The sequence below is a fragment of the Melospiza georgiana genome, chromosome 3 (assembly GCF_028018845.1).
Source record: "Melospiza georgiana isolate bMelGeo1 chromosome 3, bMelGeo1.pri, whole genome shotgun sequence".
In the NCBI taxonomy this organism is placed as follows: Eukaryota; Metazoa; Chordata; class Aves; order Passeriformes; family Passerellidae; genus Melospiza; species Melospiza georgiana.
In genome coordinates, this window is record NC_080432.1 from 112,944,666 (window position 1) to 112,962,300 (window position 17,635).

At 36.1% G+C, this 17,635-nt stretch overlaps 1 protein-coding gene across 1 annotated transcript in view; it reads right to left on the minus strand.

The window, feature by feature from the left end:
* Nucleotides 1–1,122: 1,122 nt before the first annotated feature.
* PRIM2 (DNA primase subunit 2) overlaps nucleotides 1,123–17,635 on the minus strand; it is an 89,995-nt gene continuing 73,482 nt past the window's right edge. Inside the window, exons 10-13 of the mRNA XM_058020839.1 lie at nucleotides 14,607–14,733; nucleotides 13,682–13,764; nucleotides 6,918–6,986; nucleotides 1,123–1,654 (exon numbers count right to left, since the gene is read on the minus strand). Of these exons, the coding sequence (XP_057876822.1) occupies nucleotides 1,427–1,654; nucleotides 6,918–6,986; nucleotides 13,682–13,764; nucleotides 14,607–14,733 (507 nt within the window). The 3' untranslated portion in view covers nucleotides 1,123–1,426. The remainder of the gene's footprint in view (nucleotides 1,655–6,917; nucleotides 6,987–13,681; nucleotides 13,765–14,606; nucleotides 14,734–17,635) is intronic.

The following is a 17,635-nucleotide window of genomic DNA, read 5'->3' on the forward strand; positions in this document are numbered from 1 at the left end:
TGATGTGAAATACACCCAAAATAAATACACTTAAATATGGAGACCTTGAATACACACTTCCATCTGTAATTCATTGGATTTTCCTGATGTGTACTTGGGGAAAACAAGGAAGGCATCTCTAATTGCTTGCTATCAGTAAGCTTACCTGAAAGCTCACACAGACCACAAACTCCTGGAAAGGGATGATGGGAAGGGGTGAGAATCAAAGAGAAAAAAACAAAAAAAACCCCAAAAAACAAAAACAAACAAACAAACAAACACAAAAAAACCCCAAAAACCGCATGGGTTGAGATAAGAACTGCTTAATAACTGAAAACTTAAACTGCTTAATAACTTAAAACTTAAAAAACTTAACATATTATTATAATAATAGTAATGGACATAGAGGAATAAAACCCAAGAGGAAGAAGTGATATACAATACAAATGCTCACCACACACTGACTGGGAATTGGTGACTCCCAGTAACTCCCCTGAGTTCACACACTGACCATGACATTCTGCAGTATGGAATATCCCTTTGGCCAGCTTGGGTCAGCTGTCCCAACTGTGCTTCCTCCCAGCTCCTTGTGCAGCTGCTCCCTGGCAGAGCACAGAACACTGGAAAGTCCTTGATTTAGAGTACACCCTGCTCAGCAACATCTAAAACATCTGTGTGCCATCAACCTTATTCTGGGTCCAAAACACAGCACGGTAACAGCTACAGGAAGAAAATTGCCTCTATTCCAGCCAAAACCAGGATAAATTACATGGATTTAGGACTGTCTGAAATGTTCACATGTGCTAATAAGCTTTTAGCTTCTTCATAATGAGTCAGTTGCTAGAGTATCTTTTTTTTATTACTTTCTTACATACAGGTGTCTAAACTCTGATTAGGTTCTCTTCCAGCTATCAAAACCAGCTCTCTAAATTTAGCGCCAAGGTACAAATTAGGAAGCTGATTTCCCTCAGCTTCTCATACAGAAGAGCCAGATAGACTCCTCCAGAGGGTAATTTTGATCATAAGAACACCTACTTAATTACCATCCCAGTATAGCTAAAAAAATAACACAAAAAACTTTTGGTTTGCAATTTTTTTATTACGATGATTCACAGAAAACTGATCACAAAAGGGGATGAAAATAGTTGAAAATTTTGAAGAAAATAAAAAAAAGGTAAATCAGACAAAAATTACCTAATAATTGTGAAGAAAGTTTCATTTCCCACCCTTAAACACACCCTAAAAAACAGCTTCCTAAAGCAGTAAGAATAAATACTGGATGCAATTACAGCTTCAATATATATCTTTCATTTTTTCAGCCTTCTCAAAGCACTAAATGCTTCTGTCCTCCAGGTGGTGAAGTGCATATTCCTCAGTACAGGGACAAATCCAGCTAGAGAAGGGAAATAATAAAAGAAAGAAAAAATAACCCAAATAACTCAGCTGCTTAGTCTTCAGTGAAGTATGCTTCCAGTCCTTCCAGTTCAGTATCAGCTTTTTCATTTGAAGAGGCAGGAGTGGAACTTGAATTTATGCTTTCCTGACTATTATTTTTTTGTTGAAAGTTTCCTGAGTTATTGAATTCCTTCTTCGGTTCTCTACCACCATTTAACAACTTCTGACTCTCTGTGAAGTACTGATTAGGATGATTCAAAGAAAACCCAATGTCCTCAATCTGCACATAGAAGGAAAGGAATACCAAGTTATTACACTTACTTCTAAAAATCATCTTCATATTCAAGAACAGATTAATTAACAATTTAGTAAGTTCCAATTTTGTTGAAGAAAAAGGCATCAGTTTGTAAATAATGCTTCAGTAAATGTTAGCATAACACAAATCTAGTTTCATCAGAAATTTTCTTCCTTCATTGCAGAAATAAAATAACTTTGGCATATTCAAACATTACTTCACAGTCTTTACAATAGTAAAAAAATAACACCTCAAAGCATCTAAAAGCACACAAGTAAAATGGCATCTCTTTAGAGATGTAGGACTATTGAACCTACACCTTAAAATGGACTTTCACCATCCAAAAGAAGGAGTGGGAGAGGCTCAGAGTGCAAATGAAAGTGAAAAACACTGCTAGAAGTTGCAGCAATTGCACAGTATAAATCTAGATCTTAAGTATAAGAGTGAAAGTGCAAATGGAAAAGGGGAGCTTCATGTCTTTCCCTGGTTTCCCAAGAAGGCACAAATGCAATATTTACAAGGGAGTGAGCTAAGACAGAAGCCCCAGAGATCAAACTTATCCTTGCTCCATCAGTGCCACCATCAGCACCTGACTCTAGATGCACAACCAGTACCACTGAACATTTAGTCTTCAGTGCTAAAAATACAGAAAACTAGCAGCAGATGTATTACTACTTTTTACTTCAGCAGATGCATTCTTTCAACTCTGGAATTATTTGAAAAATGAACATTCACTTGATGCTCTTCAAATATTTCAAATCAAGAAAGCTTTCAGCTTTAATAGGAAGCTATTTTATGTAATGCCCAAGAAGCAGAGTTATATAACTTTTGTATTTCTTTTGGGAGGCCCAGAAGTTGGAAATGCTTACTTTAAAAGGTGCTTTCACCTCCTATTCAAGGCAACCTGCACCTTTCATCTGCCTGTCAGTTCATGTGAATTGTAGGAACATTTAAAAAAAAACACTGCTCTTAAAATACATTGGAAGACTTACCAAACATGGGGTACAACACACCATGGAACACTCAGAGTCATATACCTGTTAATTTCTGCTCCCACTGCATTGCTCTTTTCCCAGAAGGGAGTGGCCAATTCAGGCATAATAAGCAACTCTGCACACACACTGAGTCTCCTGAGGACATACTGTGGCTAATTTAATATGCCAAACCCCACCAATTTAAATTTCAGCTGCTTGTGAATAATCATAAAGCAGAGGATCAGTGTGTGCTCTAAATGGAACCCTGATTAAATGCATTACCACTGCCTAGCTTAGCTCCATTAGAAAATGGTGACATGGATAACAAAATCTAATTCAGACATGAATTAGCAACTGTAGTCAGTGACCTTGCTTGAAAAATCTTAAAAGTAACAGTCCTAGCACTCTAATTTGGTATTCAAAGGCATAATGAAACAAAAAACCCCAAAAAACCTAACCCAAAGTCATCACTGAATTTGATTTTAGTTTTATCTGGATGAGTTTCATCCAGCCAGCTTTCATCCATGCTCAAATTTTCATTAGATGGGAACTAAATTACCTCTTTACATGAAAAAAGCTTAAAAAGAAGTGATATAGTGAAAAACTGGCTTTCCCTTAGAAGTTGTTAATGAGCTCTGGTTGTTTTAACCTTAAAATCTCAGTTCTCATCAGACCAATTTAAGAGTTATTTTGTAACTTTTAATTTTATTCTAAACTCTTCTCTCCCCAACAGTCTGGAACAAGCTGTAGAAGCAGCTCATTGTATGAATGGAGCCTGCAACCATGTCTTTAGAGGTGATTGATGGTATTTGTGGGTTTTAATTTGTGTGTTTTTAAAAGTTATCTATGGGTTGTTAGTTAAAATTGTTGATTTGATGATTCCATGTACCATTTTTTCCTTTTCAAACTTGAATGCTACTTAAATAAAACTCTATCAGATGAAGCGTAGACAACTCTTAATTAAAAGTTTCAAACCATCAAGTTTTTCTGAGAGCTTTAAAAGAGAAGGGGGAAGATTTTTTCATTATCTTCGTGTATAGTGATATAGAAAAGTCTGTTCTCTGTAATTTTCAATAGGGTTCAGTAAGCATTTCTTTGAATAAAAATTTTCTGCTCTGCCTGGAAATTCACAAGAAATTTGAATACAGAAATTGAAGTATTTTTTTACATTAAACTGCCCATACAACTTTATGCAAGTGTTACAATGTTTTTAAGTAATATAGATCAAAGCATATTAATTTTAAAAGCCTCATCATTAACTTAGTTTGTAAGTTAGCTGAGACTTACTACAAGAAATAGAGAAAGCAGATTTCTCTAACAGCTTTGCCAATTCACACTGGTAAATCTATCTGGAATCCACCATAGCCAAAGTAAAATGCATGTTCTGTGCAGCCAAAACTTTAAGCTTTTAACATGCAAAATTTTAAACCTTTATGCTTTTAACCAAGCAAAAAGACATGGCACTTCAGACACAACTGTGTAATTCATCTAAGTAGGTGATACTAACACAAGACTTTGGATTCAGCACATTTTACACATACTGGCTCTCATACAAACTCCAGGTTAATATTCCTGCTATAGCAAATATTGTTTTGAAAATCCTGAAATAATCATTGTGAAGCTATAACATCTTAGAGTTTTAACCAAGAACTTTTAAAATGACAGCCAATAATGCTACAGCTGATATTAGAGAAAAACCAGTGGAGTGATGATGGTGCTAGAGCTTTCCTTTTGCACCCTTACTGAAGAGTTAACAAATTGTACCTTAGCTCCTGCCAGGTCCATGCACTGGGAGACACAAACAATGTTTGCTTTTGTTCTGTGGTTGTGAAAAAGGGCAACCAAAGCTCAGGAGAGGTGTAGCACTGAAGTTAAGGAGCCCAGGTTACACAGAATACCCAGAGCAGCAGTTTTTGTTAGCCCACGCTGCTCCAACACAGCACGGACGTGCAAGGACACAACCCCCATCACCACCCCCCAAAAATCCATCTCAGCATTCTCACTCTGGTCCAGCTGCCTGTGTTAGCACAGCCTTGGTGCCAAGCACTAAACTATTGAAGCTGACCCTGTGAACTTGGAGAAATAACATCTTCAACAAGTCTCCATTACAAAGTCATTCATAGTCAATCTTACCCACATAAACACCATAACTTATAAGAATAAGAATTGCAGGCAACACCAATAACTCTCCAACACTTTCTTTATAAAATTTTTACATAATTTAAATTAAATTTCTCCATGTGAGCAAGTCCATTACTTCCATGAAAATTTTACTTAAGATTGTTCCCTGGCTCAAAGAAACAATCTAAGTTATGCCACTTGATTCTTGTGAACTTTCCTTCAATGAAAAACTCTGCTAGTGATATACAGGAAAGGAAAGGTTTGATTTCAAGTAAAGGTCACCAGCTTCAGAGACATATCTTTTACCTCCCCATAGGAAAAAAAAAATAAAGCACAGAGTTGCAGAATAGAAAAATCAGTCCAAGCAGGCTGGTAACAAGTTAAGCAGCTAAATTCTGAAAAAACTGCCATCATAAGCATGTGCTACAAACTACAGTGTGTGTGTGTGTGTGTGTGTGTATTTTGCTTTCTCTTACTGAAATGATATCAAGGGCAAAGCAGAAAGATGATTGTGAATGCAAGCAGCAAAGACAGATATTTATATTACCACAAAATTGATAAAAATAATGCTTTTCTGGAATTTCCTATAGAAGAATGGAAAGACAGCTTCCCTAAAATGCAAAGTACTGATTTATCTTTTGATGAATGTTGACCTTGGGGTCCACAGTCGTCTTGAGAAATTATTATTTCTACTGACATGAGCTTACACAGAGCAAGTGTTACCTAAATTTAAAACTGTACATTATTTTGAATTTCCTTCCAGATTAGTAGAGTTTTTCTCACATTTTCCAAGACCATAAGACAAAGTGTTCCTCTCAAAATACAGCCAAAACAACAGTGGACACAGGCTCAGGCTACACCTTTGCTATACATTCATACATATGACATCTGGAAATATGTGAAGACAAACAGTTCCACTTAAATCAATTGTGAAAATCAGTTAAGAACAAAAAAATCAGTGGTAAATGCCTCTGGGTGGGTCATCTAATCCTCATCCATATTCTTAGTAAGGCTGTTCCCTAGTCTGCTGTTTGAAAGGGATGCTTCCATTTTTGGTTTGTGAAGAGAACAAAGCCGTAAGAAGAGCTGTGCTTCACTGGGGTTTTTTGATGACAAGGAATCTTGAACCAGTAAAAACACTGGTTCTTTGAATCAAGAAATCACACAGGAGATGGAGTGTGACCATTTATTATGTTAAAATTTTTTGGAGAAAATTTTAAGATAACTTTGCTTACAATTAAACAAATGGGAAAGCTCTGAGAATGCCCATCTTGATTTAAAAAAGTAATCACACACGACTACATATGTGAATAAACACCAAATAAAAATTAACAAAAGGTACCATGAAAATGCTGGGAGATTTAATTAAGAGGTTTTAGATACTTTCCCTTTATTTTTCTAAGGTTTTTATGTGTTCTATCTAAACACATCAAACTTGCTCGATGTATGAAAGCCTACACATTTGATTAAAAGCAGGATCTTGAAAAAGCTAAATTACTTGAAACAGATAAGATTCAACCATACTGACTTTTTCAGAAAGACAGCATAGTATTTTACAACACCTTGTAATACTGAGGGTATTAATAACATCAATATATAAATGCAGAAAATTACAAAGGAATATCTGAAATTACTGAAAGGATAACTAACAAGGTATTACCGTGCCTGTGTGGGTCGCAGCTGGTGAGAGAGAGATGGTGAATCTTGTATCTTGATCAGAAGGCTGATTTATTAAGATATTATATATAATACATTATGACTATACTAATAGAATATAGAGAGAGGTTTGCAGAGCTGCTAGCTAAGCTAAGAATAGAAAGAAAGAATCCATAACAAAGTTGTGGCCAAGGACTCAGTCCCCTAGCTTGCACTGGTGATTGGCCCTTAATTATAAACATAGAAAATGAGCCAATCAAGGTGTCCCTGTTGCATTCCACAGCAGCTGATAATAATTGTTTACCTTGTCTTCTGAAGCCTCTGGCCTCCAGAAGACGCAGAAATCCGAAAGAAAGGATTTCTGTGGAGAAATGTCTGCGACACAAGGCAAAACTAATGATGCATGGGCAAACTGAAAACAGCCTCTGGGCTTCATTCATGATTTCCAAGGCCTTCCTCAAGACTAAGTGGGTGAACAAAGAGGAGCAGCTACTCACATCATGGGTCAGCTCGAAGTACTTCTGGCAGGCCAGCTGGTAATGCATGCCCTTCACCAGCTCCAGCACCTGCACGGGAGAGACACGAGACACTCACAAGCAGCACACATAAAACTTACTGACACCTGCAGCAACAGGGAGCTCCAGGACAGCCCTGTACAACAGCCCATGGACATCTGCAGCAAGCCACACCTGAGAATCCTACAAACAGCTGACAGCATTTTAAAAATGCCCTGGCTACGTTAAAAACAAGATAAAACCACAGGAAGGTACGCCCGACCCTTAAAATGCAATTTCAATACTCTTAACTTCAAGAATAAGTTGAATCTATATTTTGGTAATATCATTGTGACAGTTATTGTCAAACTATCATACTGCAACATCTCTTCTATAATTGCAGACATAAATCTAGCAATTCAAGTGGTTGAAGCATGAAGCAATCAAGGACATGATTTGTATTTTTATTTTCCCCATTACCAGTTTATGCAGATGCACAGCAAAATACTACTGTGCTCCCATCAAGAAAATTTAATGCAAATCCTTTAGACAAGTATCTGTGAGAGGGGAATGCTTTTACCTTCAATCAGATTTGTCCTTTTAGAAATGAAGCTATTTCTAGTCAAGCTCAGCAGAATATGTGAGTGAATAGGCTGTTTTGAACACGCATTAGGAAAATCATGCCATCTTTTGTAAATACAATTTGCTTTCCAATTCTACTTCAGGTAATCTCTTCTGTGCTGCATGAAGTCCCATTCTTATCACCAGAATGCAATGCTGGTTGAAATATTTTGAAGTTTCATTACCTCCTCCCTCCTTTATATAATCAAAATGTATGCTCTCTCTGCTTATCAAACAGAGAAAATTGCTGGAATTAAGAGATAGCCTCTGTGGAAGGAAAAATAGTTTTCAAGAAATGTTAATTTCAAGCCATTTCCCAAGGCTGACCTTTGTGTCAAACACAGCAATATACAGCTTAAATCCCTGCTGTCCTCATTATTGGATGGTGCCTTGTATTTATTGACAGATATATAAATAAATTACATTTGCTGAATGGATAAAAACAGCAACACACTGCCAGGAAAGTACTTAGCCCCATTATTTCTCTGTAATAGCCCAACTGATTACATTTCTATCCTGCTTGCCACCTCCTGCTAAACCTTCTGTAAAACACAAAGGCCAAGGCCAGCTAGGCAATGAAGTCTGAAATCTGCCACTATCTGTGTATATAAATATATTTCCATTTTTCTCCTTTCCTCGTTGAAATTGACGGAAAAAATTAGTAGTTAAGGATTGAAAAACCTCATCTATTCTTAACACCTCAATTTCCTATTGTCCTACATTTGCTTGTTTGTTCTTTACAATATAATCTATGCCATACAAAAGAGCCATCTCTATTTTAAAGAAAATTCTAACCATGTTATATGTATATACTTTGTTAAAAAGTGTTTTACACCTAATATGAAATGATTATCAGAAGACCTATTTGTCTGTTGGTTAGATAAAAGAAACATTCATGATATTCTGTAGCATTCAGACCTGTCTAACCTCAATTTCCCAGTTGAAATAAGTCAACTAATTCAATCTAATTCATAAATATTCACAATTTTCCCCAAATTCCTCTTATTTAATCAAGATTACATGCAATAAAATGATATAAATAAAAAGTTTTCTAAATTTAGGTGTAAACATTTTAAATCTCAGAACCCTAATTGAGCAAACAAACTCAGGTATGCACTAATTCTTAGTGTAAACCCTAAAAGAGATAAAAAAGTTAGTGTATATATATATATCTAAGTTTCAACTGTACACATCATGGAGGTCCAGGTTCCACTTTGCACATATGAAAGGGAGGGGGAATTAAGGGCACATTTAACATATTTGAAGAAGAATAGCTTTAGTAGATTAACGTGCTTTATCAGGGGAGAAGCTGCTAAGAGGAAACAAAAAAGGTTAAACCCTGCAACAGAATGAAGCCCAGCTAGAAAGGAGTCTTCTGTATGAGAAAAACTATTAAAATAAAAAAGATTTACCATCCCTAATAAATATTATCTTTTCTGCTACATTTCTGTCCATAATGAAAGCAAGCTTGCAGCTGTTTTTGCCTAGTATTTCCCAGAAACAGACCTGCACTCAAAGCTTCATTCACAGCAATCTTTTGCCTCTACATACATTGAGCCATTTACACTTTATTTTTGCTTTATTTTGTAAGCAGAGGTACACACTCAAGGACTTTTCCTGTTAGTCCTTATGTGCCTTTTTCTTCCCTGCCATCTGCAACTTGCTTTTCTGATGTTGCTCTACAGACTGCTAATGAGGCTGAGATGATGTTTGGCAGATGTATGCAGCCACCTGCTCTTACAGATCCTCAGCACTCAAAGTGAAGATGTTGCAGAGCAGGACAGTTGGGGCTCTATAATTATCCACTGTTATTTTCAACTTACTCAAAGTGAGTTTGGGTTGGGGTTTTTTTTTTTTTACATTGCAGAATTAACTTATCATGAAAATCCTTCTACCATAGACTCAGTTGTGTGTGATTAATTTCTAACTTTTCCTGGAAACTTTCTTTAGCTGCAAGGAAAAATATTTTTACAGACAGCAATATCCTAAAACTTTTACAATATTAAATCAACAAGGAAAGTGTTATGTTTTCTTCCACCGTGGTGGTCTTGTGGTGGGTTTTTTTGCAGGTTTGGCAGTTCTTTTCTTTGATGTTTTGATGGGATTTTTTTCATTCATAGAAACGTACAGCTGTATCAGAGGCCTAGGCACAGACTGGTTTATTTATTTCCATCTCTGTGAAGAATCTCCAACCCACCAAAACCCTAAATCTGTTGAAAAATATTACACAAAATTCAGTGAGTGACTTTATCAAAACCTTTAATTTAACCCTGTTATGGGGGGAGGAAAAAGATTTTTAAATTAAGAGGAAAATTCTACTAGAAAGAACAAGCGTTCTTCTGAAGTTATCTGCTGTTCACCAACATAAGGATTTTTCCCTAAAATGCTTTTACTCCCAGTAGAAAAGCAAAAAGAACTAGTCTAGACTCTCTGTTTCTCCTGTTTGTAGAACCAGAAATTTTTACTACTTTTTGCTTTTGCTATTGTTATTGACATGATTTGGGAAGAAGGCAATTTCTGCAAGAAAACTTTCTGAAGCAAATAATAGATATTTTGAAATAACTAATTCAAAGCCTATCATTTCTATCTCTCTATATGTAAGATGTGCAGGCAACAAATTACAGTGCATTTAGTACAGCATCAGAACAGATGCATTAATCACAGAATCATAAAATGGTTTGAGTTGGAAGGAACATTAAAGGTCATCTAGTTCAGACCCACCTGCCATGGATGGAGACACCTTTCACTAGACCAGATTGCTCAATGCCCCATCCAACCTGGCCTTGAACACTTCCTGGGATGGGAAATCCACAAATTCTCTGGACAACCTGTCCCAGTGACTCATCATCCTCACAGTAAAGAATTTCTTCCTTTTATCTAATCTAAACCTCCCTTTCTTTCAGTCTGAAGTCCTTCCTCCTTGTCCTGTCACTACGTGCACTTGTTCATGTCTCATATGTAAAAACATATCTGAACATATTTTTAATCTTTATATTCTTCAAATTGATTAGCTGTTATCAAACCTGATTTCATGAGGATTTTACCTAATTAGCAGTATACCAGAGACAGAAATGAAAAATTATACACTATAAATTCAAATGCCATGCACTTACACATCCACACATCAGATGCTCAGCCAATGCTTCTTGTCCAAGAAGCATTAAAAAAAAAAATTACTATCACAAATACAGACTAACGTAAGGAAAATGTGAAATTAGTTAAATAATTCAGTTCTTGGAATAAACATCAGGATTAGCTCTCTGCCTCAAGCACTTAGATAACTAGACAAGACCTGTAAGTCATCTGCTCCATTACTTTGAGATGATTTCTTCAGCAGATACAATCCTAGACAAGATACAGCCTCAGAAAATATGGACTGGAACAACAGGTCAGATCCAAAAACTTAATAGTGAGGAGAGTCACATACTCAAATGCTTTGATCCCTTTTTTCATTACTGACAGCACTACAAAATGAATGCAATGTAAGCAGTCTAATGCTCAGACTGACTACTGAAGTCATGTGAGGTTTGGCAGTATTTGCTCTTTACCATCATCACATCATCCTTCCCTTTTCACACCCAGTCTTGTGAAAAAGCCCTTTAGGATGGGGTTTGTTCCTACCATGCAGCAATCAAATGCTTCATCTGAATTGGAAAAACTCAGAAATTCTTATGAACCTTAAAGGAAAGGGTGCATGGCAAGAGTATGGACAGCCCCAGAAACAGAAGGCTGAGAACAACACTAAAAAACTGATCACCTTGGGTAAAACCATAACCATTAGGGCTAGACACTAACCCCACTGTGGCTCACATCATAACAGCCATGAGGAACAAGCTGCCAAGACAAGGAAGGGCCTTGTTTGTGGGTTTGGAGGGCAGACATGGAGCACTCTAACCAAAAGATGAAAATCACATCGGGAGACCAATTCCCCAGTGCATGGCTAAATTCAAAATAGATGTTTGAAAAATTATGCATCATTCCCAGAATTCTGGAACAGAACAAGGAATGAGCATAAGAGGTCCTGAGCCCCAGAAAAAAACATACTTTTTATTGAAATACAAAGCTGAAAGGTCAAGCTCCAAGCCATTAATTAAAAATAGGTATCTACCAGTTTGTAAGGGAGCTTTTGTTGGACCTGGAGTTAACAGGCAGCCTAAGAGTCAGAGGGTATGGTTTGAGTGAATGCCAGGCTAGCTACATGAGACCATTGAAAAATTGGTAAACCATCCACTCCTAATGTCAATTCACAGAGCTAAAGGAAAAAAGCATTTCTGATACTCAGTAACCATCATCAACATCAGGGAAGACTCCTAAAAGCCCCATCTGGACTGAAGGATCCTGACCTGTTCTTAGTCACACAAACATTACTGGACCATGAAAACAGAACAGAAAGGAGAGGCAGCAATAATGACAACTTGGAGACTGATGGCAAATATTTTTCTTCTTCTTCTTCTTCTCCTACTGGATATCTCAAAGACTGTCTGATGTAAAAGATTAATTTCTCAGAAGCCAAGCACAGCCAACATTTTTTATTTTACATTATTTTATTTTGTTTTTATTAGGTTTTGCATGGAGGGTATTTAATTTGGCGGGGTTTTTTTTGTTTAAAACTAGGAGTGGACACTGAAGAGCACTTTACCCTAATTGCACTTAAACACCACAAAAGTCATGGAAAGGACAATATCCATTTCTGGGCAGACAAGATGTTGATGGAGACAGTTTTTCTTAGTCACTTTTGATAAAAAAATATAAGACTGCTAGTGAATTCAAATTCTACTTTACAAGAAAAAAGCAAAAAAAAACCCTAAACACATACACACACAAAAATAAAATCACAATTCACATTAAATAAGGAACTACATTAAATATGAAGATACTGTCTTACTGTGCAAATTCACTGAAGAAATAACCTTTACTAAATCTGACCCACACATACAGCAAGGGATCTAAGCCTGTAAATCCTCACCAATCTTTCCAATTATTAGCAGGATAAAAAATCCTAGACCAGCATCAATTCTTTAGAGATATATATATATATATATATATATATACATATATATATATGCACACATATATATATGGAAAAAAGCCAAAGGAAATGATCTCTAGGGCCAGTCAGATATACAGATGCTTATTGATATGAACCAGAAGAAAACATGGAAAAAAGAGAAAAAGGTAAAAATACTCCTACAAAAAATATGAGTATTTCAGGAATTTATCAAGAATTACTATCGTGAACAATAAACTCTTTAAAACTATTCTCTTTTAATTTGTATCTTAATTAGCCCTTCCAAGAGGGAATTCTTTAAGTGGAACTTTCACATTCTTTTCCATCTGGTACAACAGTCTGTTGATGCCTGACAAACAATGGTGACATTCCAAATGAACTAAATACGACAACTTTAAGCAGGTTTTTCCTAAGGATCTAAAGCAGGTTCCAGCCAGTAAATACACAGAACTGTTGGGTCTCAGCTTAAATCTCACCAGTACCTCTTCTTTCAATGAAAATGATGACATACTCGTACTGCCTTAAGATCTTGCTAGAGAATGCAGTGGGAGACACAGTTCTTCAGGACACATCTCAAAGTTCCAATTCCTACATTTTATTCTATCTACAAGACAGATTTTTCAATTTAAGTATACTGATAAAAACTGATAAAAACTTCTGCTTAATTTCATTAGGGGTTTTATATGCTTTTGTTGCTCAGAGGAAGTCAGCACAACTGATAATGAGGAATGTATGGATTTTAGAAGTTTATTACAGAAAAGAATTACATTTGTGTACTGGCTACATAATAGTCATCCACCAGTCACTGCAAGAATAAAAATAAATTCTCTAAAACACTGCCATAATTATTTAAACTTCTTTTCTAATCACAGTGCAGTAAAACAAAGTATAAAAAAATTCTGGATTGTATCCACTATTGGAATAAACCTCCTCATAATATTAAACAATATAAGGTAGTGACAATAATCATCACATCAGTGGGAGCACTGCAGCCAGAAAGTTAAAATTTGTGTATAAAACCTTTATAAGAAGAAATATTTCACAATACACAGTGACAAATTGCATATGGCATTCCTACACAAATAGAAAGTAAAATTGAAAAGCAGAGCCTTATTAATGGAAGTGTCACATGCCTTACCTGAGCTATTCCACTGGGAGGGATCTTGTATGACTGCAGCTTCTGCCTCAGCAGCTCGGGATCGCTGTGGCGGAATGGGCACCCTGACAGTAAAAAATAAGCAAGCTCACAAACAAGGCTGTTTACTCAGGAGTTAGTGCAGTAAGGCACTCAAGAGACCAGCTAAGCTGTTCCTAATTGTCTAACAGCTTATTAATAGGAAAGTTAATTACCCGTGTGTACAACTGCCTTTTTTTTTTTCTGTAAATAATTACTTTACTGCAGAGTTATCAGGGCACCACAGGCTCAAGAGTCACATAAAATATCCCACCATAAAGAGGTCACAATTCTTATTCACTGACAGGAAAAGAGTTTAAATTAGTTCCTTACTAACAGTGGCAGTGTTGGTACATTTAATAGCTGTGGAAAAAACCCAAGAAAATAAAAGTAATGAGGGTCAACTGGTCCTTAAAAGCATAGTCCATTGTAAAAATATCACCTCATAAGTAACTTAGAAAGTTCCACCACTTGAGTGGAGGAAAAAACTCCTAGAGTGAGTTTTGAGACACAACTGAATGACACACTCAGTTTTAGCATAACAGCAGTGAAGCAAATGTAGGTTTCCCATGTCTAGTCATACAGTTGTATGAGTTCTTAAAATACCCTAGCAAACTTCAGACTTCCTGTATGACTGAATTCATGTCTCAGAACACCTCTAATTGGTAATTTCTTAAAAAATCTGCACATTTAAAGTCTCCTTGAGCTACATGACACAATGTAGGTAAAAACAGCGGTTATCAAGTCTGATCTAAAGAGAATAGTTCAAGACCACTATGGTCTGGAAATTCAATACACAATTTAAAAGACTACAGGAGGGAGTAACTTCTCTAGCCAAGAGATTCTGTTGTTTGTAAATGCTTGGGGTTTTTCCCCTTAAGGAACTCACCATGATAATCCCCTTGGCTTGGTGGATTGGACATGATGATCTTCATGCAGCTGTATGGGGTATAATCAGTCCTCTTCCCTTCTTTCCCATAGTTGTGGCGAATGCTGTAAGCATATCCTTTGTCAAACTGAATAAAAACAGAAGAATAAATTCTTATATATTGGGTCAGGAATGCTACCTTCTCTGCAAATAGAAATATTGATTAACAAAATAATTTTTCCAAACATACTCAAACTGAGGAAAATAAAAACCTAGTTGCTTGCTGCCAGCTTTTTTACATTACACGAACACACATTTGTACATAAATGTGCTTTACAAACCCAACTCAAGAGAAGTGTGTAACTTCATTGATTTAAGGTCTTTTCAGCTGATTCTGTAATGGCTTTAAAGATAAGATGATATAAGGATCAAAGTTTTGGACCCCACAGTATTAGTAAATGGAGACAACATGGTAATTTGAAATATTTCACAAATATCCATCAATTGACTGCCTGATCAGGAAAAAAAAACAAACAGAAATTCAGATTTCTTTACTCAGGTTTATGTTCTTGTTCTCCCAAAGTATAATGCTGCACCTAGACTTTGCTTCAGCACTGAAGTTCAATTTTTCAGATTCTAAAATGAAGTATACTTTGCTTGTATAAAAAAAGATTTTCTCTTATGTCTACCAATAGACTACCAACTCCTCCAAAAAAATGAAATCTTCTAAAGTATATAGATGTAATCAAACATTTATCTTTACAGCTGAGCACAAAGTTATCAGTATATCATTTTAGATAAGTCATGTGGAAGCCATTCAATTACATGAGCTCATGTCATTTTTTATGTGGTAATAGGCGACATAAAATCTGTAGAGGAATTAATTACTTAATATACAGATTCCATTAAATTGCATTAGCTACTGTAAGGCATCAAGGAACATTTGTTCAAATAACATACTTTAAGTTCTAAAAACCACAAATATGATAAAATAATGAAGCATCATATTTAGAATTACACCTTTTCAGTATCTCTTTGCCTTAAAAAAGAACCATGACAATACATAAAAGGAACAACTCTGCTTTTGCTCAAGTCAAAATTATAGCATTAAACTCAAATTCCCCATCTAAATATAGACAATACCTATAAGAATTTAAGTTTTCTTCTCAAAAAACTTTTTAAATTAATTTTTTTTACTCTAACTCTGGTATTTTACTGATAGAAGACAATGTAATATACTGAGAAAAATCATTCAAACATACCACTGCTAACACTACTACTGCAAGGATATTCTCATTTCTACTGATAAAAATAGAACCCTATTTGGCCTATGGATGTCCAAAGAGTACTTCAGAATATTCATATACCTATGAAATCTCTTGACTGGTCTAAAGATGACAAAAACAAAATAGAAACATAAATGTACTTTTTTCATATAAAACACTACAATGATTTTGAAAATATAGCTACTTAAAACTCTATAACATAATATGCAAATATACATGATAAATGTGTATAAAATATACACAAACTTTGAGAATAAATCCTAAATTGCACCTGACTCAAAGAGTAAAAAAGAAACTTCTCCATCAAGATGCTGCTCATAATCAAGTCAATACAAGAAGACTAAAATTCAGCACTCATCCCTAGTAAGGCTTAAGACATCCAAAGCTCTGAACAAATATTGACTAATTAATCTATACTGTGCATTTGACAAAGTGACTTTACTTCAAAAGACTTTTTAAAAAGCAGGAAGGGGAAGAAAAGAGAGAAAATAGCATTTTGTTTTCCAGCATAGCCACAGGCAGGATCAAGCAGGTGCGAATACTCCTTCCTATCTAGTGAACATTTTGCTCAGGAGATAAAAGAACTGGATGGTTTAATAGCAAATGAACATCACTTTTTCCAGCAACAGAGTTGGGCTCACCAGCTCATCATTAGAAAGATTCCCTGGGTGTGTGCTCTCACTTGGAAGGGTCAGGGAACAGCTCCCCACCCTTCACAGGACACCAGCAGCTGCTGGCCAAGCCCTGCTGCTGCTCCTCCTGGAGCTGCAGATGCTCTGGTTACTCCTGAAAAGCAGCAAAGATCAAATACAAAGATGTCTGCATTTTAATTTCCAATCTCTGCATGAACCTGTTAAACTGAAGATGGAATCTGTGATCCCGCAGCCACCTGTTCTTCTACCCAGAAGCTCTGGAATATTTCCTCCTTTACAAAAGATGAATTAATGCACATTTCATCTTCCTAACAAAGGATATTTGAGCAAGCAATTAAGTTAGACTAATTTTTTTTCCCCAAGGGTAAAGCAAATCATGAATGCTTCAGGATGTACTGCTTAGTTTCCTAGAAAATTAACATCCCTCTTTAACAGCTCTGTACACTAAAATCTTGAGCTGTACTTTTCACATCACTTGCCTTAATGCCCACAGAAATTACTTTTAGTACCTAACTCATTGCTTTATGCTGAGAAGCAGCTCTTGCAGTAAATAGGAACAACAGCTACATAATAACACAACACAGCCTTGGGACAGGTTGGATATTTTCTTGCTGCTTTCTTGTAATCCTGTATGTTTCTCTCTTTTTGCAGTGGCAGATGGCAGAGAACAACACAGCTCCGTGGTGCAAGCTGGCACATGTACAGTTACACACATCACTGAGAGCTCCCTCATCCCTGTGATTCAGCTCTTCTTATCTTTGATCAAGGAAGCAGGATTTTAGCAGGGCCAGTATCTGACAGTCTGTGTGGTCATTCTCAGTGGGAAGAAGCCATGAATTGGGACATTTCATTACAGAAAACCATCCTGCAGAACAGCCTTCTTGTACACTGGGGAGTGAACTCCATGGTCAGCCTCATTGTTTCCTAATACCATTACTCTAGGATGTGCATAAAGAAAAAAAAAAAAAAACAAAAAAAACCCCCAAAACATAACGAGCAACCTGTTTTGCTAGAAAAAGTACCAAGGTAAAATTAGACATGTTTGAAATCTGCAGAAACAAGAAGGCAGAGGGATCTGTTTCTTCCTGTTTATTCTAATGCTCCAAATTGA